At 46.3% G+C, this 24,802-nt stretch overlaps 1 protein-coding gene across 1 annotated transcript; it reads right to left on the bottom strand.

Annotated features, from left to right (window-relative positions):
• Positions 1–1,145: 1,145 nt before the first annotated feature.
• LOC127585481 (cytochrome P450 2J4-like) lies at positions 1,146–24,301 on the bottom strand. The gene is given in 8 exon segments (XM_052042965.1): positions 1,146–3,026; positions 5,365–5,473; positions 5,475–5,507; positions 7,420–7,607; positions 9,701–9,842; positions 17,380–17,553; positions 22,980–23,140; positions 24,252–24,301. Coding segments are annotated over 8 exon segments (1,152 nt in total). The 5' UTR covers positions 24,265–24,301; the 3' UTR covers positions 1,146–2,694.
• Positions 24,302–24,802: the final 501 nt, after the last annotated feature.

The raw sequence follows: 24,802 nt of genomic DNA, 5'->3' as shown, positions 1-24,802 counted from the left end.
TTCCTATCCAAGTACCTGTCCAAGCATCTTTTACATGTTGTTATTGTATTTGCCTCAAGCACTGCCTTTGGCAGCTCGTTCCACATGTGAAGTTGCCCCTCAGATCCCTTTTAAATCTTTTCCCTGTCACCTTAAACCTATGCCCTCTAGGTTTTGATTCCCCTTCCCTGGGAAAAAGATGTGTGCATTCACCCTACCTACGCCCCTCATGAACCTATTACACCTCTATAAGGTCATCCCTCAGTCTCCTACACTCTAAGGAATAAAGTCCTAACCTGCGTCTCCAAGAGAAAAGGTCCAGAGGGATAGGGACCAAACACAGGCACATGGGACTAGCTTGGACGAGTTGGGATGAAGGGTCTGTTTCCACACTGTATAACTTTATGACTCTAAGGGGTCTTGTTGAGATTTACGGGCCTTTGGTGAGACTATATCTGAGGGATTGGGTGCAGTGTTAAACACGTGTAAGGGGAATGGGACAGGCATCATTGGCTTTTCTGGAATGATTCCTGGATTGGGAGGGGTTGTTCTATGAGGGCAGGTTGAGTTGGACTGGACTCCACTCAAATGAAGACTCGAAGAATGAAGGTGTTCACCACAAAGGAGGTTTATGAGGCAAGTCTTTTACACAGAGGGTGATGGGTGCCTTGAATGCATTGCCAGGGAAGTGGGAGAGGCAGACACAATAGCAACACTTAAGAGGTGTTCAGACGGGACACACAGACGAGCAGGCAACAGAGAGACATGGAGCACGAGCAGGCAAGATGGGATTAGTTTCAATGGTCGGCACTGATATCATGGGCCAAAGGGTCTGTTCCTCTGCTGTACTGGTCTATGTTCTATGCTCACACTGAGACACGCCCTGAGGGGGATTGAGGGACTATTTCTCCAGACTGGAATGTCTGGACCCAGGGGTCACTGGGGTTGGGACTGGGATGGTGAGAACATTCACCTAGAGAGGGGTTGAGGTTGGAAGTTCTCTTGCCCAGAGATCTGAGCTGCTGGAATTCTCATGGATGAGGAATTGGAGTTGGCAGGGATTCGGCAGCGATGGTGGATTAAAAGGTGGAGAATTTGCATACGGGAAGGTCGGGAGGGACTCCTGCTTTCGTACCTTGTTCTAATGAGTGTACCGCAGAGTGTGGAAAGTTCCAGAAGGTAAGGTAAGATTTCTTTATTAGTCACATGTACATCGAAAACACACAGTGAAATACATCTTTTGCGTAGAGTGTTCTGGGGGCAGCCCAGAAGTGGCGCCACACTTCTAGTGTCAACATAGCATGCCCACAACTTCCTAACCCGACATCTTTGGAATGTGGGAGGAAACTGGAGCACCCGGAGGAAAACCGTGCAGACACGGGAGAACGTACAAACTCCTGACAGACAGTAGTGGGAATTGAACCCAGGTCGCTGGCGCTGTAATAGCGTTACACTAACCGCTACACTACCATGCCTGCGGAATCCAACGCAGAACTGGTGTCTCAGCAGCGGTGACCTTTCAATATTCCACAGGTGGGCACGTTTAACCTTACTCCCCCTTCACTGGCAGTTTGGACGATTCAGCGAATCCCTTCCAATGCAGTGGGGGCAAAGAGTCGCTATCCAGTGTGAGTCCACTGGTGCCTCAGCAGTTGAAAAGAGTCACCGAACTTTTTTCCCGCACTCGGAGCAGGTGAACGGCCCTCTCCCCAGTGTGGACCCGCTGGTGCGTCAGCAGGTTGGAGGACTGAGTGAAGCCCGTCCTGCACTAGGAGCAGGTGAACGGCCTCTCCCCGGTGGTGAGTGGACTGGTGTCTCAGCAGGGAGGAGGAGCAGCTGAAGCCCTTCCTGCACTCAGAGCAGGTGAACAGCCTCTCCCTGCTGTGGGTTGACCAGTGCATCAGCAGGGACTATAACTGAGTGAAGCCCTTCCTGCATTTGGGCAGGTGAACGGCCTCTGCCCCGGTGTGGACCCGCTGGTGTCTCAGCAGGTGGGATGAGTGTGTGAACCCCTTCCCACACTCCAAACACGTGAATGGCCTCTCCTTGGCGTGAATCCGCTTGTGTGTCTGTAAAGAGGAGGACTGAATGAAGCCCTTCTTCATTATGTGCTTATAAATGGGTGATGTTTGGAGTCAAGATTCATTTCCAGGATGGTTACTGTATGTGTGGTGTTACTGCATGTCTAAGTGTAGTTACAAAATAAAATGAATGGTCATCAACCTGAAACATTAACTGTTTTCTCCCTCCACATCTGCTACCTGACCTGCTGAGTATTTCCTGCGTCTCCTATTTTTATTTCAAGATCCTGACCTCCGGTGCTGTCTGTGTGGAGTTTGCACTTTCTCCCTGTGACCGCATGGGTTTCCCCCGGGTGCTCCGGTTTCCTCCCACATCCCAAAGATGTGCGGGTCGGTGGGTTAATCGGCCGCTGTAAATTTCCCCTAGTGTGTAGGTGAGGGGTAGAATCCAGGGTGAGTTGACGGGAATGTGAGGAGAACAAAATGGGAATTAGCGTGAGTGGTGCACAGTGGCAGGCAAGGACTAGATGGGCCGAAGGGCCTGTTGATTGGGAGAAGCTCAGGTCATGTGACCAAAGGGGGTGAGTACCTAGACAGAGGCATGTTGGGGAGGCAACAGTAGACAGAGTGTGGCAGAAGTGGGAGCAGCTGAGATTGAACTGCAAAGCAGCCTGACATAACAAGGAGAATGAATCTAAGGCTTTGCTTCATGGTCAACATTAACAGGTGAGGTGGATAGAAGAGGAAAGGTCCTCCTCCTGCTCTTCCCATCAAATGTGCTCCCTGTTTTCCTGGAAGCTGTCTCCTTCATCCCATCTGATGGAATTGCTGCTCCGTCAACTGGCGCCTTTCTGCACCTTACCCCCAGCTTGTACGGCTGTGGTCTGAGTGTTAACTGGTACTCGGGTTGCAGGCTGGGAGAGGAGCAACTGTCAGGCCAATAAAACTCAAATGCCCGAAGTAGAGAAGTGAGGAACAGAAAGAGCTCCATCCTGGCCAGTTTTTCACCTGGGCATGCTCGCAGTCCTGAAAAATCCAAGTTCACAAGAGCGTCAGAAACAGAGGCAGGAGTAGGCCGTGCAACCTCCCGTACTTGCACAGCAGTTAACAGGATCACGAGTGATCATTTACTTCACTAACCCCACATCCATCAGCAACAATCTCCTGGAGGAACTCAGCGGGTCGAGCAGCATGTGTGGGGAGGAGAGGAATTGTTGCCGTTTGGACAGTCCTGATGTAGGGTTTCGACCCGAAGTGTTGACAATTCCTCTCCCCCCCCACAGATGCTACTCGACCTGCTGAGTTCCTCCAGCAGATTGTTTGTTACTCCAGATTCCAGCATCTACAGTCACTCTGTATCCATTAGTTCCTTTAATATCATAAAGAGACTTAACTTTAGTCAAAGTTAAATGAATTCTGTCCTGAACTAACTGTGGGTGCCAGCTTGAGTGGAAGCAGTTTACAGTATACACGTATATAGTAGAAATATCAAGTACCAGAAGACATGCATTTAAGGTGAGAGCAGGAAAGTTTAAGAGATGTGCGGGGCAAGTTTTTTTTTTAAAAACACAGAGCAGTGGGTACCTGGAACCATAAGACCATAAGACAAAGGAGCAGAAGTCGGCCATTCAGCCCATCGAGTCTCCTCTGCCATTCTATCATGAGCTGATCCATTCTCCCATTTAGCCCCACTCCCCCGCCTTCTCACCATAACCTTCGATGCCCTGGCTACTCAGATACCTATCGATCTCTGCCTTAAATACACCCAATGACTTTGCCTCCACAGCCACCCGTGGCAACAAATTCCACAGATGCACCACTCTCTGGCTAAAGAAATTTCTCCGCATCTCTGTTCTGAATGGGCGCCCTTCAGTCCTGAAGTCGTGCCCTCTTGTACTAGACTCCCCTACCATGGGAAACAACTTCGCCACATCTACTCTGTCCAGGCCTTTTAGCATTCCCAATGTTTCTATGAGGTCCCCCCTCATTCTTCTGAACTCCAAGGAGTGCAGCCCAAGAACTGTCAAACGTTCCTCATACGTTAACCCTCTCATTCCTGGAATCATTCTGGTGAATCTTCTCTGAACCCTCTCCAAAGTCAGCACATCCTTTCTTAAATAAGGAGCCCAAAACTGTACACTGTACTCCAAGTGGGGTCTTACCAATGCCCTATAGAGCCTCAACATCACATCCCTGCTCTTATATTCTATTCCTACTAGAACAGGCTGCTAGGGGTGGGTGAAATCAGATACGATAGTGGTGTTCAAGAGGCTGTTGGATAGAGAGGTGGAAGGGATTTAGCTTAGTTTGGTGTTGTGTTCAGCACAGACATCGTGGGCCAAAGGGCCTGTTCCTATGCTGTACTGTTCTGTGTTCTATACGCTCGTGTTATTGTGTTGACAGTCACAAACCTGTTTGATGTGGAACTAAAAAAAAGAATCAAACTATAAAGGAGCTGCATACTCCACAGCATCTCACATCAAGGCCATCGGCTTTCACCTCCACCACGTCATCTATCTTTGCTGCCTTTGCTCATCTCCACACCCTCATTACCCTAGACTTAACCTTACCATGGTCTCACGTTCCTTTCCAACAACAGCATCTGGCATTTATACCACACACTTACGGCAGTACAATGTTAACACAGGAGTGTTGAGTAGTAAGGCATTGAGTACAAGAGTTAGGACAGGGTGTTGCAACTGTGCAAGATGTTGGTGAGACCACACTTGGAGTTATGTGTGAATAGTCACTCTGCTATAAGAAGGATGTTACTAAACTGGAAAGGGTGCAGAACAGATTCACAAGGATGTTGCCAGTCTGGAGGGCTAGAGTTATAAGGAGAGACTGGAGAGGCTGGGGCTTTTTTCCTGGAGCACAGGAGGCTGAGGGGTGACCTTATGGATTTATAAAATCATGAGGAACGTAAGTAAGGTGAATGGTCAGTCTTTTTCCCAGGGTAAGGAATTCTAAAACTAAGGGAAGAGGTTTAAGGTGAGAGGGGATAGATTTAAAAAGGACCTGAGAGGCAACCTTTTCACACAGAGGGTGGTGGGTGTGTGGAACAACCTGCCAGAGGAAGTGCTAGAGGCGGGTACAATTACAATGCTTCAAAGACATTTGGACAGGTACATGAATAGGAAAGACTTAGAAGGGTATGGGGCAAATGTGGGCAAACGGGTCTAGGTTCGGTAGGCACCTTGTTCAGCAGGGACGAGTTGGGCCAAAGGGCCTGTTTCCTTGCTGAATAACTATGAATCTATAACTCTGTGTTTGTAAACAAGATTTATCGTTGAGATGATGGATGTTATTTTAATCTAACAGTGATTGTAAATTCTAATTCAGGCAGAGTGGAATGGTTACTTACCCATTGAAAATGGAACAAATGCCTCTGGCTTGAAGAATTCCCCTTTCTCATTCAGAAAATTCTCAGGATTAAATTCTTTCGGGTACTTCCACTGTGTCTCATCTGATAAAAACTGATGCCAGGTTTATGATGACAAAGGTTTTCTGGAAACAGAAACCAGAACCGAAGATCTGCATCATTATGAATTCTGAAGTGAATTATAAATTCTACACAATCTCAGGAAGAATTCACTGCTGAGAAATAAAGTCCACATTCTAGTTCAGTATTTGGGACTTTATTCATTGGCACACAGGAGAATGAGGGGTGATCTTAGAGGTGTAAGAAATTTTGAGGGACATAGATAGGGTCAAAGCACACAGTCTTTTTCCCAGGGTTGGGGAATCTAGAACTAGAGGACCTAGGTTTAGGGTGAGAGGGGAGAAATTTAATGGGAACCTGAGGGGCAACTTTTTCATGCAGGGGGTAGTCCGTATATGGAATGAGCTGCCAGAGGAAGTGGCTGAGGCAGGTATAATTAGAACATTTTAAAGACACTTGGACAGGGACATGGATGGGAAAGGTTTAGAGGGTTATGGGCCAAATGCAGGCAGATGGGACTAGCTTAAAAGGGCATCTTTGTCGGCATGGACCAGTTGGGCCGAAAGGCCTCTTTCTGTATTGTATGACTCTATGATTCTATGACTCTGTTGGGATGGGAAGTTGAAATTAAGTGATGGGCATGAAATTTATGATCTGTTCAAACTGCCTCGCTCAATGGTTGTAGCTAATGGTTACGCAGTCATCCAGCTATCCAATAGGTTTTGGACTCAGATAAGATATTTCTGTTAGTCACATGTACATCGAAACACACAGTGAAATGCACCTGTTGCGTAGACTGCTCTGGGGGCAGCCTGCAAGTGTCGCCACACTTCCGGTGCCAACATAGCATGCCCACGACTTCTTAACCTGTACGTCTTTGGAATGTGGGAGGAAACCTGAGCACCCGGAGGAAGCCCACGCGGACACGGGGAGAACGTACAAACTCCTTACAGACAGCGGCGGGAATTGAAAACCGGGTCGCTGGCGCTGTTAAAGCGTTACGCTAACCGCTACGCTACTGGTACTTTGGAATTTGAGTGGCTATCGTAGATGGCTGCGTTGGAAAGGTTACATTGTTGGCCTGGAATCAAGTGTTTGAACAAAAGGTGCTCAGGGGAACTGGTTCCACTTTGGTATGAAGCTCAGGGGAGAAGTGTCCTACTACGCGTTGCTCAAACCGGTGTGGGAGGGCCCAAACTGGACCCAGGGCAGGTGGGGTTAAACCAGCCCCAAAGGACCGCGCAGGAACTCTGGGGGGGGGAGGGGGTCCCTGTCCTTTAGTGGCAGAGCGTGGGCAGCGACCCTGGTTCGTTCCGGCCGCTGGCTGTAAGGAGTTTTGTACGTTCTCCTCGTGTCTGCGTGGGGTTTCCTCCGGGTGCTCCGGTTTCCTCCCACATTCCAAGACGTACGGATTAGGAAGTTGTGGGGCTTGCTGTGTTGGTGCCGGAAGCGTGGCGACACTTGCGGGCTGCCCCCAGAACACTCTACGCAAAAAGATGTATTTCACTGTGTGTTCGATGTACATGTGACTAATAAAGATATCTTATCCTATTACGGCCATGGCACCATGCACTTCCAACGGGACGTCGACTGCAGGGACGGGACACCGGGAGAAGGATCAGTGTGATCAGGGACCCTGGGACATAGAGGAAAATGCAAACTTACAGGAGGCTCATTCCACCGGTGTCTGCTGTCCTAATGTGGCAACACCCCAAATATACACTGTATATAACCCTGAGTGTAGGTGGGTGCAAAACCAATCAAAAGGGTGTTGATGGGCACGTGAGAGGGAAATAAAGGGGATGGGGAGAGCACCTGTGGCTGCCATCTGTGGGTGGACATTACCCTGGGCTTGAGGCTGTGAGTGGATATTACCCTTGGCCGCAGTCTGGCCAAGGGATAACCTGAGCCTCTGAGAAGGACTTGGTCAGAACAGAGTGGAATTGGGAAGGCAAAGATCAGGGAAGCATGGGTCACCTTTTTCAGCGAGTATCCCCTGAAGGTTGTGTCCTGCAGTGTCGCATGGCCAACAGATAATGGCACGATATTCCCAAACCTCTGGATCTCATGGATGACAGCACTGACATACGGCATGCTGGGTACATCCTCCATGGATGGGGCACGGGACCATCCAATTACCTTCTCTATCTCCTGCTGACACTTCTCTGCGGAAAGGGAAGTCGGTTTTCATAAAACAACTGATGTCTGATGCACCAACCTTCGCTCATGTATCGTTCTGTAAAAGGTAACTGGAAATGTAAGGGTTAATGTTGTGCAGCTATTATTCCTTCAACCATGGCGTGACTATAGTTATGGCTGCAAGTTGTGCAGGTGCTGGTGAGAAACAAAGAAATGTTTAAGGCATATCTTGCTTTGCTGAAAGTTTGCTGTAAGCAACTGCCCTGGTATGTGCAACTTCCCACGGAGGCTTCCCATGGATTAAGTATGAGGAGGGACACTAACCTGTAAATCTCTGAGTGGGGATCAGTACAGAGCTCAGGTTACACTGTTTACTCTTTCTCTGTATCCCTCACTCCCACTAGCGTTAAATAATAAAGCATTAGTGTACGTTTCTTGCTTCTGCTGTTGTCTGATTTATTACAGTGCGGGTTGACTTTCACAGTTCTGTTGTCACATTATTTCCCAACACTGGAAGTTTGCAGGGATACATCGATTGCTTTGTGGCTACATTCCTCGGGGAAGTTGATTTGTTAGAGCAGAGGATAATAAATTACCAAGCGGGATTCATGGAGTAGCTATGGGGAGAAAAGGGCCCCTCGTGGGAGAGGGGTGAGAACCATCAGTATAGTAGAGAGTCCTAAGTTTTTGGGTGGGGATGTGATTGCCCCTTCCCCTACCCGGTGACACAGACTGATGACAAGATGTTCAGGAAGATGAAACAAACTTGTTTTATGCAGCAGATTCTCCAAGCTGAATCAGACCATCTGAAGTGGGTGAATTAGATTCAGAAAACATGTCAAAAGTGGATAAACTACCCAGAGGGAAGAGGGCTAAGTGGAAGCTCCTTCCAACACTGCTCACAAGCAAAGTGTTCCCTGAAGCAAACAACTCTGCAAAGAAATTCTCTTGGGGCATCAGTGGGAAAACTGAAATTATCAGTGGACAATTGCAATCCTTAATTCAGCAACCATAGCAATGCCTGTGGTTGGAAGGATTGTATGATATGGCCGGGCATTTTATGCATAATATCCTGCCTCATAAAATGTATGGTCAGCACACTGCAGAGAAATGTGACAACTCCAGGCACACTAAAGTGGAGAATTCCTTACTGTGTTGCATTTAATACGACAGGCACCCAAACCAGCCTCCCCTCCACTGACTCTGTCTACACTTCCCGCTGCTTCACGAAAGCAGCCAACATAATAAAAGACCCCTCCCACCCCGGTTATTCTCTCTTCTTCCGCTGGGCAGTTTTGGGCCCCTTATCTTAGGAAGGATGTACTGATGTTGGAGAGGGTTCAGAAAAGATTTACGAGGATGATTCCCAGAATGAAAGGGCTTACATATGATGAGTGTTTGTTGGCTCTTGGACTGTATTCATTGGAGTACAGAAGAATGAGAGGGGACCTCATAGAAACATTCTGAATGTTGAAAGGACTGGACAGAGTAGATGTGGCCAAGCTGGTTTCTCTTGGTGGGTAAGTCCAGGACTAGAGGGCACAGTCTTAGAATTAGAGGGTACCAGTTTAAAACAGAAATGAGGAGAAATTTCTTTAGCCAGAGGGTAGTAATTTATGGAATTCTTTGCCAGATACAGCTGTGGAGGCCTGATCATTGGGGGCATTTAAGGAGGAGATTGATAGGTATCTAATTAGTCAGGTTATCAAGGGATATGGGGATAAGGCCGGAAATTGGGGCTAGATAGGAATAGTTTTAGTTTAGCTCATGGAGCAGACTCGATGGGCCGAATGGCCTACTTCTGCTCCTTTGTCTTGTGATCTTGAGAACACCAACCAACAGGCTTAAGGACAGCTTCTATCCCACTGTTGAGTCCATCCTCTTGTACGAAAAAGATGAACTCTTGATCTCTCAATCTTCCTTGTCGTAGCCCTTGCACCTTACTATCTGCCTGCACTGCACTTTCTCTGTAACTGTAACACTATATTCTGCATTCCGTTATTGTTTTTCCTTTTTGTACTACCTCAACGTACTTATTATGGAGTGATCTGTCGGATGCTGTGCAAAACAAAAGCTTTTCACTGTATCGCGGTACATGAGACAATAATAAACCAATTACCTTGTATGTCCGGGTAAGCCGTCATGATGAGCAGACCCCACTGAAGAGTGTTTGTTGTTGTTTCTGTCCCAGCAATAAAGAGGTCAAAAACATTATGAAGTAGAATTCCCTCCGTCAGGCAAGAGTTAGGAGAATTCTGTTCCTGCAAAAAAAAGTTATCCCACTTTCAAGTCCTTACCATCACCAAGCCCTGGTCTCAGGCAATGCCCACTTGCTGAGGGGTTAAAGATTATTAGGGGAGGGTGGGGAACGTGGGGTTGAGATTATGGTCAGATTTTGTTCAATGGTGGGGTAGGCTTGAGGGGCCGAGGTGGCCTACTCATGCTCCTAATTCAAATGTTCATGTGTTGAGGCAATCAGTAGTCAGTCTTGGCAGAATGAGCATTTCAACAGTGCAGACTGAGACAGGAACGAAGACCATTCACCCATTGGAGTTGGTCTGGCTACTCTGTCATGGTTCGAGTGCTGGTTCTCAATTCTGCCCCTTATCCCCATTGATGGGGCCTTGTTGTGCAGCACATGGTTTCCATGCACTACTATTTGCCTAATGACACACACCTGAGTTCCATCAGGGACTGGTATAAGAACCCTGGTTTCACAAATGCTGGTGGCCAGATTTATTGGTCTATCTCTGGGTGTACTTTTGCTTCCTGGCTGCTTAGAGCTGGCAACTCTAGAGCAGTCCTGGTTTTGCTGTTTCTCCTAGAAAGCCCTGTTTCTGTGTTGGGACTCTGAGGCAAGATTCCTTCTGTTTGCTGTTCTGTGTTTGATTCTGAGGAAGCATCCTGACTCCAGTCTTGTACTGGTGTTCTGCATTTGAGGTCTTTGTGATCTTGCTCTTTGTGTGACATTGTGACATTGTGACATACCTATTGTTTCCTCTGTCCTGATCTTCACCCCCACCAGCACTGAGAATCTGGCTTCTCCCAGAATTCCTGTTTAAAAGTTGCTGTTGATGTTTCAATGGTATGAATCTAGGAATGTTTTCCATCAGTAGCAGAGTCTAGGATCTGAGGGCACAGCCTCAGAATAAAGGGATGCCCCTTTAGAACTGAGATGAGGAGGAATTTTCTTCTGCCAGAGGATGGTGAATCTGTGGAATTTGTTGCCACAGAGGGCAGTGGAGGCCAAGTCATTGGGTGTGTTTAATGCAGAGATTGATAGGTTCTTGATTGGTAAAGGGGTTAAGAGTTGTGGGAAAAGGTGGGAGAATGGAGTTGAAAAATCTACCATGACTGAATGGTGGAGTAGTTTTTGATGGGCTGAATGGCCTAATTCTGCTCCTATATCTTATGGTTGACTCTTTTCAGGTAGTGCATTCTTGATTCCTCCTCCCAGAGGGTTATCCCAAGGCATTAATGGAATTCCAAGGGTTTCCCATGGAAAAATGCAAGTCAAGTGAAGTTGAGTTTATTGTCATGTGCACAAGTATGGTGGTGTACAGGTACAATGAAAAACTTGCTTGTGGCAGCATCACAGGCAGGTAGGTACAGATAACACAGAATATATAACATATATGCAAGTTAGGAGCAGGAGGAAGCTACACAGGTGCCTGAGCATCTTCACCATTCAACAAAATCATGGCTGATGTGATTTGAAACTCCACACTCCCAGAGTCTGAGCACCCCTTTGCTTATCACAGTTTTATCTACTGGTGCCTTAAAAATACTCTCTCCACCACCCTTTGAAGAGTGTTTCAAAGGTTCAAGACTCTGAGATAAGATGATATCTGATCTGAAATGTTTACTCTTCCTCTCCACACAGATGCTGTCTGATCCATTAAGTGTTTTGAGCATTTTCTCTGTCTGACATGTGCAATCCCTTATTTTTAAAACAATGATCTGTAGTTTTAGATTGTCCCACAAGAGAAAACCTCCTCTCCACTTCCATTGTATCAGGATCTTGTATTGTTCAATCGGGTCCCCTCTCACTCAAATTCCAACCTAAACTGACCAACCTTTCCTCAAAAGACAACCCAGTCATTCCAGGTATCAGGCTAAGTAACATCCTTCCCTAAATCAGGGGACCAATACTGTGCACAGTACTCCAGATGTGCCTCACCAACAACCTGTATAACAGAAGCAGAAAATCTGTTTGTGTTGAATCAGTCCAGTAATAAGTGGCAATATTCCATTAGCTTTCCCAATTACTTGCATACTTGCCTTCTGTGGATCATACACTGGGAAACCCAGATCTCTCTGCACATCAGAGCTCCACACTTGCATAGTACACTTCCTACTGCCAAAATAAACAATTTCCCATTTTCCCAGATTATATTCCTTTTGCCAGATCTTTGGCCACTCATGTAATCCATCTCCCATCCCTCTGTAGTCTCCTTTGGTCCTCTTCACAGCTTCCTTTCTGATCTAGCTTTGTGCCTTTGGCAAAGCTTGCAACTGGAGCTTTGGTGACTTCATCCAGGTCATTTAAGTAAATTGTAATAAGCTGAGGTCCCAGGGTGATCTCTGTAACACACCACTCATTACCTCTTGTTAACCAGGAGAAGACCCATTTATACCTAATCCCTGTTAGCCAGCCAATCTCCTATCCACACCAATATGTTATCTCCTGCACCATGAACTTTCCATAAGACATAGGAACAGAATTAGGCCATTCTGTCCATTGAGTCTGCTCCACCATTCAATCATGGCTGATTTATTTTTCCTTCTCCACTCCATTCTCCTGCTTTCTCCCTGTAACCTCTCACTCTTACTAATCAAGAACATATCAACCTCTGCTTTAAATATACCCAATGACTTGTCCTCCACAGCTGTCTGCGGCAATGAATTCCACAGATTCACCACCCTCTGGCTAAAGAAATTCTTCCTCATCTTTGTTCTGAAAGGGACATCCTTCTATTCTGAGGCTGTGCCCTCTGGTCCTGGACTTTCCCACTGCTGGAAACATCCTCTCCACATCCACTCTATCCAGGCCTTTCGATATTTGGTAGGTTTCAATGAGATCCTTATTCTTTTAAACTCCAATGAGTACAGGCCCAGAACCATCAAACTCACCTTATGTTAACCCTTTCATACCCAGGATTATTCTCGTAAACTTCCTCTGGACCCTCTCCAATGCCAGCACATCTTTCCTTAGATATGGGGCCCAAAACTGCTCACAGTACTCCGAATGTGGTCTGACCAATGCCTTATAAAGCCTCAGCATTACATCAAAAGTATGTTCTAGTCCTCTCGAAGTGAATGCTAACATTGCGTTTGCCTTCCTTACTACTGACTCAACCTGCAAGTAACCTTTAGGGAATTCCTGCACGAGGACTCCCACAGCCCTTTGCACCTCCGTTTCTGAATTTGCTCCCCATTTAGAAAATAGGCTATGCCTGTATTTCTTCTACCAAAGTGCCATGACACAGGCACTTCCCCCCTTGCGCTGTGTTCCATCTGCCACTTCTTTGCCCATTCTCCCAACCTGTCCAAGTCCTTCTGCAAACTCCTGCTTCCTCAACACTACCCGCCCCTCCACCTATCTTTGTATCATCCACAAACTGGGCCACAAAGCCATCAATTCCATCATCCAGATCATTACATATACGTGAAAAGTAGCGGACCCAACACTGACCCCTGCGGAACACCGCTAGTCACTGGCAGCCAATCAGAAAAGGCCCCTTTATTCCCACTCTTTGCCTTCTGCCAGTCAGCCAATCTTCTAACCATGTTAGTACCTTTCCTGTAATACCATGGGCTCCTAACTTCTATAGCAGCCTCATGTGCGGCACCTTGTGAAAGGCCTTCTGAAAATCCAAGTAAACAACATCCACTGACTCTCCTTTGTCTATTACTGTTACTTCCTCAAAGAATTCCAACAGGTTTGTCAGGCAAGATCTCCTTATAAGGAAACCATGCTGACTTCGGCCTATTTTATCATGTGCTTCCAAGTACCCCGAAACCTCATCCTTAATAATGGACTCTAACATCTTACCAATTACTGAAGTCCGGCTAGCTGGCCTATAATTTCATGTCTTTTGCCTCCCTCCCTTCTTAAGGAGTGGAGTGACATTTGTGATTTTCCAGCCATCTGGAACCATTCCTGAATCTAGTGATTCTTGACAATGCCTCCACAATCTCTTCAGCTACCTCTTTCAGAACCCTGGGGTGTAGCCCATCCAGTCCAGGTGACTTATCCACCTTCAGACCCTTCAGCTTCCCAAACACCTCCTCAGTAATAGCGACTACACTCACTTCTACCCCAACTCTTGAATTTCTGGCATGTTGCTGGTGTCTTCCACTGTGAAGACTGATGCAAAATACATATGCAGTTTGTCCGCCATTTCTTTGTTCCCCATTACTGCCTCTCCAATGTCACTTGCCAGCAGTCCGATGTCCACTCTTGCCTCTCTTTTACTCTTTATATATCTGAAAAAACTTTTGGGATCCTCTTTTATATTATTGGCTAGCTTACCTTCATTGCCCGTAACATTGCCCTTTTTACATGCCTTTTCTGTCTCTTGTTGTAATTTGTACCACACATCCTGGCTACTATTCGGAGGCCTGTATATAACTCCCATCAGGGTCTTTTTACCCTTGCAGTTTCTTAAATCTACCCGCAAGGATTCGACATCTTCTGATCCTATGTCACTTCTTGCTAAGGATTTGATTTCTTTTGATTTCCTTTTTTTTTACCAACAGAGCCATCGCAACCCCCTGACTTACCTTCGCTTTTTTAGTTGCCTTCTGTTGGTTTTTAAAAGCTTCCCAATCCTCCAGCTTCCTGCTAATTTTTGCAATATTGTATGCCCTCTCTTCTGCTTTTATGCTGTCTTTGACTTGTCAGCCACATTGCCTTATCCTCCCTTTAGAATGCTTCTTCTTTGGGATGAAGTGATCCTGTGCCTTCTGAATTACTCCTAGAAACTCCTGCCATTGCTGCTCTACCGTCATCCCTGCTAGAGTCGCCTTCCAATCAACTTTGGCCAGCTCCTCTCTCATGCCTCTGTAGTTACCTTTACTCAACTGTAATACCAATATATCTGATTTTAGCTTCTCCCTCTCAAACTGCACGGTGAATTCTATCATATTATGATCACTGCCTCCTAAGGGTTCCTTTACCTTAAGCTCCCTAATCAAATCTAGTTCATTGCACAACACCAAATCCAGAATTGCCTTTTCCCTAGTGGGCTCGACCACAAGCTGCTCTAAAAAACCATGTCGTAGGCATTCTACAAATTTCTTCCCTTGGGATCCAGCACCAACCTGATTTTCCTCAATCTACCTGCGCATTGAAATCCCCCAAGCCCACCGTAACATTGCCCTTTTTACATGCCTTTTCTGTCTCTTGTAATTTGTACCCCACATCCTGGCTACTATTCGGAGGCCTGTATATAACTCCCATCAGGGTCTTTTTACCCTTGCAGTTTCTTAAATCTACCCACAAGGACTCGACATCTTCTGATCCTATGTCATGTCTTGCTAAGGATTTGATTTCATTTTTTTTTACCAACAGAGCCGCCCCAACCCCGACCACCTGCCTGTCTTTTCGATAGGACGTGTATCCTTGCATATTTATTTCCCAGCTGTGATCTTCTTTCAACCACGACTCTGTGATGCCCATGTTACACCTGCCAATTTCTAACTGCACTTTAAGCTCACCTACCTTATTTCGTACACTGCGTGCATTCAAATACAACACCTTCAGTCCTGTATTCACCACCCTTCTCAAGTTTGTCTCCATGTTGCCTGAAGTTAAATTCTTATCCCTTTTTAAACTTTGTCCTATTCTTTATTCTGGAGACTTCTGCACTCTCCTTCCCTTTTACTTTATTCCATACTTTTCCCAATCTGTTGAACCCATCCCCCTATTATTTAGTTTAAATAGTTCATGTTCCACAATAACCCTAGAGAGCCATAGAGCACTACAGCACGGAAACAGGCTCTTTGGCCCATCTAGTCCATGCTGGCCTGTTTTTCTGCCTAGACCCATCTACCTGCACCCGGACCATATCCCTCCATACCTCTCTCATCCATGTACCTATCCAAACCTCTCTTAAATGTTACAATTGAACCCATATCTACCACTTCTGCTGGCAGCTCGTTCCACACTCGCACCACCCTCTGAGTGAAGAAGTTCCCCTCAGATTCCCTTTAAATCTGGACTTAAAGTAGTTAAACACAGTACTCTGTGTCCAGTTCTGGTCGCCTCATTATAGGAAGGATGTGGAAGCGTTGGAAAGGGTGCAGAGGAGATTTACCAGGATGCTGCCTGGTTTAGGGAGTATGCATTAAGAGGAGAGACTAAGGGAGCTAGGGCTTTACTCTTTGGAGAGAAGGAGGATGAGAGGAGACATGATAGAGGTGTACAAAATATTAGGAGGAATAGATAGAGTGGACAGCCAGCGCCTCTTTCCCAGGGCTCCAATGCTTAATACAAGAGGGTATGGCTTTAAAGTAATGGGTGGGAAGTTCAAGGGAGATATCAGAGGAAGGTTTTTTACCCAGAGAGTGGTTGGGGCATGGAATGCGCTGCCTGGGGTGGTGGTGGAGGCAGGTACATTGGTCAAATTCAAGAGATTACTAGATAAGCATATGAAGGAATTTAAAATAGAGGGATATGTGGGAGGAAAGGGTTAGATATTGTTAGGCGATGTTTAAAGGTCGGCACAGCATTGTGGGCCGCAGGGCCTGTATTGTGCTGCACTGTTCTATGTTTGATAAATATTTCACCCCAAACCTATGACCTCTAGTTCTAGTCTCACCCAACCCGAGGGGAAAAAGCCTTGATACATTCACCCTATCTATACTAACTGACATTGTATCTTAACAAATGCCTTCTGGAAACAAGTACAGTCCATCCATTAGTCTCCCTTTATCTACAGCAAGAGCGCATTCTGCTGGACAGAGATCAGGGAGGGAATGACACCTTGAAATTTGCATCCAGTGGTCTCAGGAGCAGAGGTGGAAGGGAGAAACCTGTGAGCCTCCCCGCCACCCAAGCATAGTACATCGGACAGTACAGCAGGGGAACAGGCCCTATGGCCCACAACGTTATGCCAAACTAATTAAATTAGCAACTAAATGTCTAGCTAAACTATTCTCTTCTGCCTACACAATGTCCATATCCCTCCATTCTCTGCACATTCATGTGTCCGTCTAAGAACCTTTTAAACGCCTCCATTGTATCTGCCTCCACCACCACCCCTGGCAGCGCATTCCAGGCACCCACCACTCCCTGTGTAAAGAAAATCTCCTTTCACCTTAAATGCATGGCCTCCAGTATTAGATATCTCAGCCCTGGGAAAATGATACCAGCTGTCTATCCTATCTATGCCTCTCATAATCTTATAAACCTCTATCAGGTCTCCTGTCAGCCTCCGCTGCTCCAGAGAAACCCAAGTTTGTCCAACCTCTCCTTAGCACATGCCCTGAATCCAGGCAGCGTCTTGGTAAACCTCTTCTGCACCCTCTCCAAAGCCTCCGCACCCTGCCAGTAATAGGGCGACCAGAATCGAATGCAACCACCACAAAACTTGTCCTGTTCTTCTCATTCACAATAACAAGGACTGGATCTGCTGGTTCATGGGACGAAGGAGGAAAAGCATTTTAGGCCTTGGTCTATCCGGAGGTCCAACCAGATATTTTGGGATGAAAGCTCAGGGAAAAACGTTCCAGTCTATTGCTTTGTACCGACTCACCAACAAACTAAAATACTTCATTAAGTTCACTACCCACCTTTTCCATCTCCAGTAAATAAGCATCAATAAAATCCCGGATAGTTTCACCGTTCAGAGTCTCCCGGTGCTGCTCGATGAAGTCCTCAAGTTTGGCTTCAATGGTGGCCTTGTTTTCAAATATCTTCTGGTGTGGTCCTGGGAGGTGGCGGATGAAGGGAACTAAAGAGTACAGCTAGCAAAGGGAACAGGGAGATTAGCTTATATCTTTGGTACTGCATTTTCACAGTGAGTGACAGGCTTTCTGGTTTAAGTCTCTAAGCAAACAGAGAAGGTGTAGGCATCCACTTACAGAACATGTCTCAACTTCAGGAAGTCCCAGTCAACCAGAACATGGGAACAGGAGCCTACTCCACCATTCAATAACACCACAACCCATTCAGTGTTTTAGGTCCATTTGACCCCAATCCCCATTTTATCTATGTCCAAAAATCTATCAATCTCAGCCATGGAAGTACTCAGACTGTATACCCACAGCCTCTGGGTGAGAGAGAATCCCAATGAAACTGAACTGGTGTAGCCACATACAGTGTGGCTACAAGAGCAGGTCAGAGGCTAGGAATCCTGAGGCAAGCATCTCACCTGTTAACTCCCTAAAGCCTGTCCACCATCTACAAGGCTCAAGTCAGGAGTGTGACAGAACACTCTCCACTTGCCTGGATGAGCGGAGCTTCAACAACACTGAAGAAGCTCGACACCGTACAGGATATAGCAGCCTGCCTGATGGGAACCCCATCCACAACCATTCACTCACTCCACCGCCGATGCACAGTGGCAGCAGGTTGTACCATCTACAGGACACACTCACCAAGACTCTTAGACAACACCTTCCAAACCATAATCTCTGCCAGCTAGGACGGGGACAGAAAAAACATGGGGAACATCAGCCTCTGGAAGTTGCCCTCCAAGCTACACACCTCTATATATAGCCATTTCTTCACCGTTGCTGGGTCAAAATTCTGGAGCTCTCTCCCAAACAGCACTGTAGGCAAACCCCCATCTCAAGGACTGCAGCTGTTCAAGATGGCAATTCATCACCATCTTCTCAAAGGTACTTAGGGATGGGCAATTAAATGCTGGCTCAGCCTGCAAAGCACTTGAATGAATATACAAAAAGTTAGAGCTCCCTTTGTGAAGAATGTTCTCCTACCTCAGTTGAAAATGCTTGCCCGGTACTTTGAGACTGTGCTCCCAGTTCCAGGCTCTCTACACCAAGGAGACAGTCACTTGGCGCCCACCCTGTCCATCCCCTCAGAATCCTGTTTCACAATAAGATCTCCTTTCATTCATTTGAACTCCAGTGAGTACAGCCTGATCCTCCTCAATCTCTCCTCATAGGACAACCCCCTCTTCCCAAGAGTGATCCAGTGAATCCACACTGCATTCACCTGATCCTTCCCCAGACCCTGCCCCCAGCAAGGCAAACGTAGCCTCATCAGAGTCCCATAAATCTCAGCCAGCCTTCCTGTATTCCAGCTCTTTCAGTGAAGGCCAACACACTCCCCCTTCAACTTGCCGCTGTATATTTATTTCCTGCAACTCACAAACAAGGACCCTCTCCTCTCTTCACAAACATTTACTAGTTTCTCACTGGACTGTTTCTGTTTGTGGATAACCTCCCGTTATATTCCTCTGCTCAACATTTTACTCACTCACTGATCCAGTCCTCAGATCACTCTCCCACCTCACTCTGTCTCGTTTGTGGTCTTTGGTACTTTATATAATTGAAATAGTCAGTCATCGAGTCATGCAGTTAGCGTGACACTATTACAGTGCCAGTGACCCCGGGTTCAATTCTGGCCACTGTCTGTAAGGAGTTTGTACGTTCTCCCCGTGTCTGTGTGGGTTTCCTCCGTGTGCTCCGGTTTCCTCCCACGTTCCAAAGACATACGGGTTAGGAAGTTGTGTTCATGCTATGTTGGCACCGGAAGCGTGGCGACGCTTGCGGGCTGTCCCCAGAACACTCTACGCAAAAGATGCATTTCACTGTGTGTTTTGATGTACATGTGACTAATAAAGAGATCTTATCTGATCTGACAGATACAGGCCCTTCAGCTTACTGAATCTTGTGCTGACTGACACTCTGATTATTCATTAGCTACTTCTGGCAGCATTCCTGAGTGACTCACAGAGTCATACTGCACAGAACCAGATCTGTTGGCCCACTCACTGAGTTTACACCGACCATTCCTATTTTACTCTCCCCACATTCCCATCAGTTCCTCTCAGATTCTACCACTCAGCTACTCTAGGGGCAATTTACAGTGGGCGTGTGACCAACCAATCCACACCTTTGGGATGTGGGAGGAAATCGGAGAAACCCACAGTCACAGGGAGAACGTGCAAACTCCACACAGACAGCACTGGGGGCGGGGAGGGAAGGGTGGCGGTCAGGATCGAACCCGGGTCAGTGGAGCTGCGAGGCAGCAGACCTACCAGTTGCGCCATGGTGTCACTCTTTCGAGCTGGAGCTAAAACAGTGACCTGAAGGATGATTTTGATTTCCATCATCATCCTCCGCTCTGTCAGCTGGGCAATTGAGGGAGAGCTCGTCAGTGTACCAAATGTAGTTGCTGTTGTACTGTAAGATGTCAATCAACCTTGGCAGAGCAAGCTCCCACTGATAGCAATGTGGTGATGGCCAAATAATCCAAGTCACACAATGGTTTCCTTGTATCCCTCAGCATTATATCCCTTCTTGTAGATCACATCAGAGCACCGAAGAACATAGAACATTACTGGACAGGCCATTCACCCCATAATGTTGTGCCGATCTTGACGCCAATTTATGCTAACTTTCCTGTGTATCATGCATATCCCTCCATCCCCTTCATAATCATGTGTCTGTCTAAAAGTCTCAAACTCCACCAAGCTGCCTGCTTCCACTACTACCCCTGGTAACCCATTCTAGGCACCTACCACTCTCCGCATAAAAATCTTGCCCCTTACGTCACCTTTAAACTTCCACCCCTAACCTTAAAAGCATGTCCTTTGGTGTTTGACATTTCTGCCCAAAGGAAGAGATTCTGACTGTCTACCCTATCTATACCTCCCATGATTTAAAAAAATCTCTATCAGGTCTCCCCCTCAGTCTCCGACTCTCTAGGGAGAACAACCCAAGTTTGTCCAACCTCTCCTTATAGCTCATACCCTCTAATCCAGGCAGCATCCTGGTCGACTTCTCCTGCACCATCTCTACAGTCTCCACATCCTTCCTATAATGGGTTGACCAGAACTGCACACGATACTCCAAGTGCGGCCTGACTAAAGTTTTTTTTATCGCTACAGCATGACTTCCTTACTCTTATACTCAGCACCCCTACCGATGAAGGCAGGCATGCCATATGCCTTCTTTACCACCTTATCTACTTGCGTAGCCACTTTCAGTGAACTATGGACTTCGACACCAAGATCACTCCGTGCTTAACGTCTTTGAAAAACACAATTACTAATGGACAATTCTCTGAAAACAAATCTGTCCGTTAGTAATTGTGCTTACCTCTGAAACCAGAGCTTGCTAATTATTTTTATGGTGGATTTTCGAAGTCCACTCATAACCTAAATAAATTTTATCTATTTGTTTGAAGGATCTGTCACCCCGGCCATTCCCTTTTCTCTCTTCTACCTTCTGGGAGAAGATACAGGAGCTTGAAAGCCCAGACATCCAGACTCAGGAACAGCTTCTTCCCCACTGCTGTCAAACTTCTGAACCAATCACCTCTTTCACATCCCCTTCCCGGAGGTGCTGCCACGTTCTCAGACTCTTAGTTCTACTCTTCTGTTATTGTCACTTTAGCATTTCTTTTGCACTACTTCAGACTGCACAACAACCTTTGCACCATTCTGCTGTTTTGCACTCATTTATCGAACGGTCCACGAACCTATGTACACTACCTCGTTAACCTTTTCTTTGCATTATTTTTGTAATTTCTTGTAATTTTATATCTTTGCACTGTACTGCTGCCGCAAAACAACAAATTTCATGACATATGTCAGTGATAATAAACCTGATTCTGATTTTTGCTGTATTTATTATTACTATGTATACTGTTTAGTCTGTGAGCTTCATGTGAGCAAGGAAGTCCATTGCACCCTGGTGTATGTGACAATAAACTAATCTGAATGTGGGTGTCACCAGCAAGGCCAGCATTTAGTGCCCATCCCTCATTGCCCTTGAGAAGGTGGTGGTGAGCTGCCTTCTTGAACCGGTGCAGTCCATGTTGTACATCAGTGTCAGGCAGCCTAACTGAGTGACCTACTCAGCCATTTAAAGGTCGAGGTGGGGATGGAGTCATATATAGGCCAGACCAGGATAGCAGACTTCCTGAATGGGCATTAGTGACCCAGAAAAATTCTTAGAACAACCTGCTGCTTTGCAGTTATTATTACTAATGACAACTTCATTCTTAAAGACTATGTTATTAATTAAATTTATATTCCACAGTTGCCTTAACTCAGGTCTGTGGATTGTTAGACCAGGCCCCAGTCCATGGTCTGGGTAACAGAACAGACTCAAAGACAAATCAGGGTAGGACTGTCACAGCGAATGGTAGGGTCCTGGGGAGAGCTGTCAAATAGGGGGACCTAGGAGTACAAGTAAATGGTTCCCTGAAAGTGGCATCACAGGTATGCTGGCCTTCATCAGTCAGGGCATTGAGTATAGGAGTTGGGATGGGTACAAGGCACTGGTGAGGCTACACTTGGAATATTATGTTCAGATTTGGTCATCCTGCTATAGGAAAGATGCCATTAAGCTGGAAAGAGTGCAGAGGAGATTTACAAGGATGTTGCCGGGACACAAGGGATTGAGTTATGGAGAGAAGTTGGGCAGGTTAGGACTTTATTCATTGGAGCGCAGGAGAATGAGGGGTGATCTTAAAGAGGTGTATAAAATCACGAGGGGCATAGATAGGGTGAATGTGCACAGTCTTTTTCCCAGGGCTGGAAATCAAGAACTAGAGGTTACAGGTTTAAGGTGAGAGGGAAGAGATTTAATAGGAACCTGAGAAGCAACTTTTTCACTCAGAGGGTGGTCCATGTATGGAATGAGCTGCCAGAGGAAATAATTGAGGTGGGTACCTTAACAACATTTAAAGGTACTTGGACAGGTACATGAATAGGGAAGGTTTAAGAGGGAAATGGGCCAAACACGGGCAGGTGGAACTGGCTTAGTTGGGAATCTTGAGCAGCAGACAAAAAGCTGGAGGAACTCAGCGGGTCAGGCAGCATCTGTGGAGGGAAATGGACAGTCGACACTTCGGGTCGAGATCCTTCATCTGGACTGATTCATCTTAGGTCCTTTCATTCCCCAACCCTAGGAAATCAAACCCGTATCATCGACTGTCTATTTCCCTCCATTAGGTGCTGCCTGACCCGCTGAGTTCTTCCAGCATTTTGTGTGTTGCTCCAGATTCCAGCATCTGCAGTCTCTTCTGTCTCTGGATAGGAATCCTGGTTGGCATGGACCATTTGGGCCGAAGGGCCTGTTTCCATGCTGTACAACTCTATGACTGAATTGTTGGGTCTGGTTCCAACCTTCCCAGTTACCGTGATGTCCATTTTAATCAGGGCACTTTCATGTCCGTGTCAAGGCAGTTTCACCTGTGCCCATATTGTAGTCTGAAGCTTCAGGTTCTCGTCAAACAACTCCATCAGTTCAATGAACCTTCTGTCTTCATAGTGGAACCGCTTGCCCAGAACCACAGTGCAGATCACATTGGAAACAGCGCTGGTGATTTTAGAATTGGGATTAAAGGGTTGATCTGTGCCAAGGAAACAAAGCAAGTGAATGTGAAGAAGCAAAGCAAGACTCCATTGTTTTTAGAGATGCCCCAGGCAAACCTTCATCAATTCACTCTCAGAAGCATTTAGGAGCAGCTCCCATCTCACGATCATCAGCTGATACTTTGTGAGCACAGATGGAAGCAGAGGATATGGAACTGGAGAGTGGATGGAGTGCAAGATCAGCCATGATCTCTCGGAACGGAGGAGCAGGTTCGAGGTGCTGAGTGGCCTCCTCCTGCTTCTACCTCTTCGGTTTTTAGAGGGGCACCAAGTTTTGAAACTAGCTCACAAACATTTAAGAAACATACTGGATAAGAACTTGAATCATCAGGGCATATAGGCCATGGACTCAATGCTGGTAAATGGGAGTAGTATGGATAGGTACTTCATGGTCGGCACGGACATGGTGGGCTGAAGGTCCTGTTTTTGTGCCATGTGACTCCATGACTCTATAATTACCAAGCAGTTTCACAGCATGTTAGCAAGCAAATACTATGAAAGTAAAACACAAACAAAAAGATACTTTCTAAGTTCTGTCTTAAAGAAGGAAAAGAGGAGAGGGAGACAGTTCTAGGGAGGGAATGCATGTCCTGTAGTATTTGACATTTCTACCCTGCAAAAAAAAATACTGACGGTGTACCCTATCTACGCCTCACATAGTTTGAAAAACTTCTATCGGGTCACCCCCTCAGCCTCCAACGTTCCAGAAGAAAACAACCCAAGTTTGTTCAGCCTCTCCTTACAGCTCATACCCTCCAATCCAGGCAGCATCATGGTAAAACTCTTCTGTACCCTTTCCAAAGCCTCCACATCCTTCCTGTAATTGGGTGACCAGAACTGCACACAATGCTCCAAGTGCAGCCTAACCAAAGTTTTACGTAGACATTTTTTTAAATGTCCGTGATTTTTAATTGCTCATCATCAGGAGATTCCCGGTGATTCAGTCACACAGCACAGAAACAGTCCCTTGGGACTACCATGCCCATTCTGATCATTATCTATCTGATGACTTCAGGGTATCCAGGAATGTTGACAAACAGATTTAATCTCTGTTGTGGACGAGGTTAAAAAGAGCCCTCATGCCCTTACCTTTTAATCCCATAAAAACTTCAGTCAAATACTGGACTTCTCAGAATTTTCCGTGTCGAAAGGAAATTTTGCCTAATCCAAAGTTTCTCAGGACAGTCAGTGTAAATCTGCGCTGTTGTTTCCAGGACATCCCATAGCGGGCCAAGATGATTCCTGACACAAGAGGGAATGGAAAAAGGTAAATCAGGGACTAAATATTAATATCCAGCTTCCTCTACTTACAAAGAATCACTTGTCTGTAGTTTTTCATCAATAATAGTGGAAATTATTGGAAAAAAATTCCAAGGGACAGGATTTATGTTTCACTTGGGAAAGGGCTGATTAGGAGGAAAAATCCTGTCTCACAAATGCTGCTGAGGTCGAGAGGGTTGAGATACTTCAGTCTCCGAGGGAGTGAACTTCATCTATAGCGTGTGCTGATCCAACCACATGGACACCATGGCCAAGAAAGCTCACCAGCGCCTCCTCTTCCTCAGAGAGCTAAAGAAATTTGGCATGTCCCCATTGACCCTCACCCAATTTTTATAGCAGCACAATAGAAAAGCATCCTA

The sequence above is a fragment of the Pristis pectinata genome, chromosome 33, assembly GCF_009764475.1.
Source record: "Pristis pectinata isolate sPriPec2 chromosome 33, sPriPec2.1.pri, whole genome shotgun sequence".
Classification (NCBI taxonomy): domain Eukaryota; kingdom Metazoa; phylum Chordata; class Chondrichthyes; order Rhinopristiformes; family Pristidae; genus Pristis; species Pristis pectinata.
The sequence above is the reverse complement of the archived record's forward strand: the minus strand, read 5'-3'. Positions and strand labels throughout refer to the sequence as shown.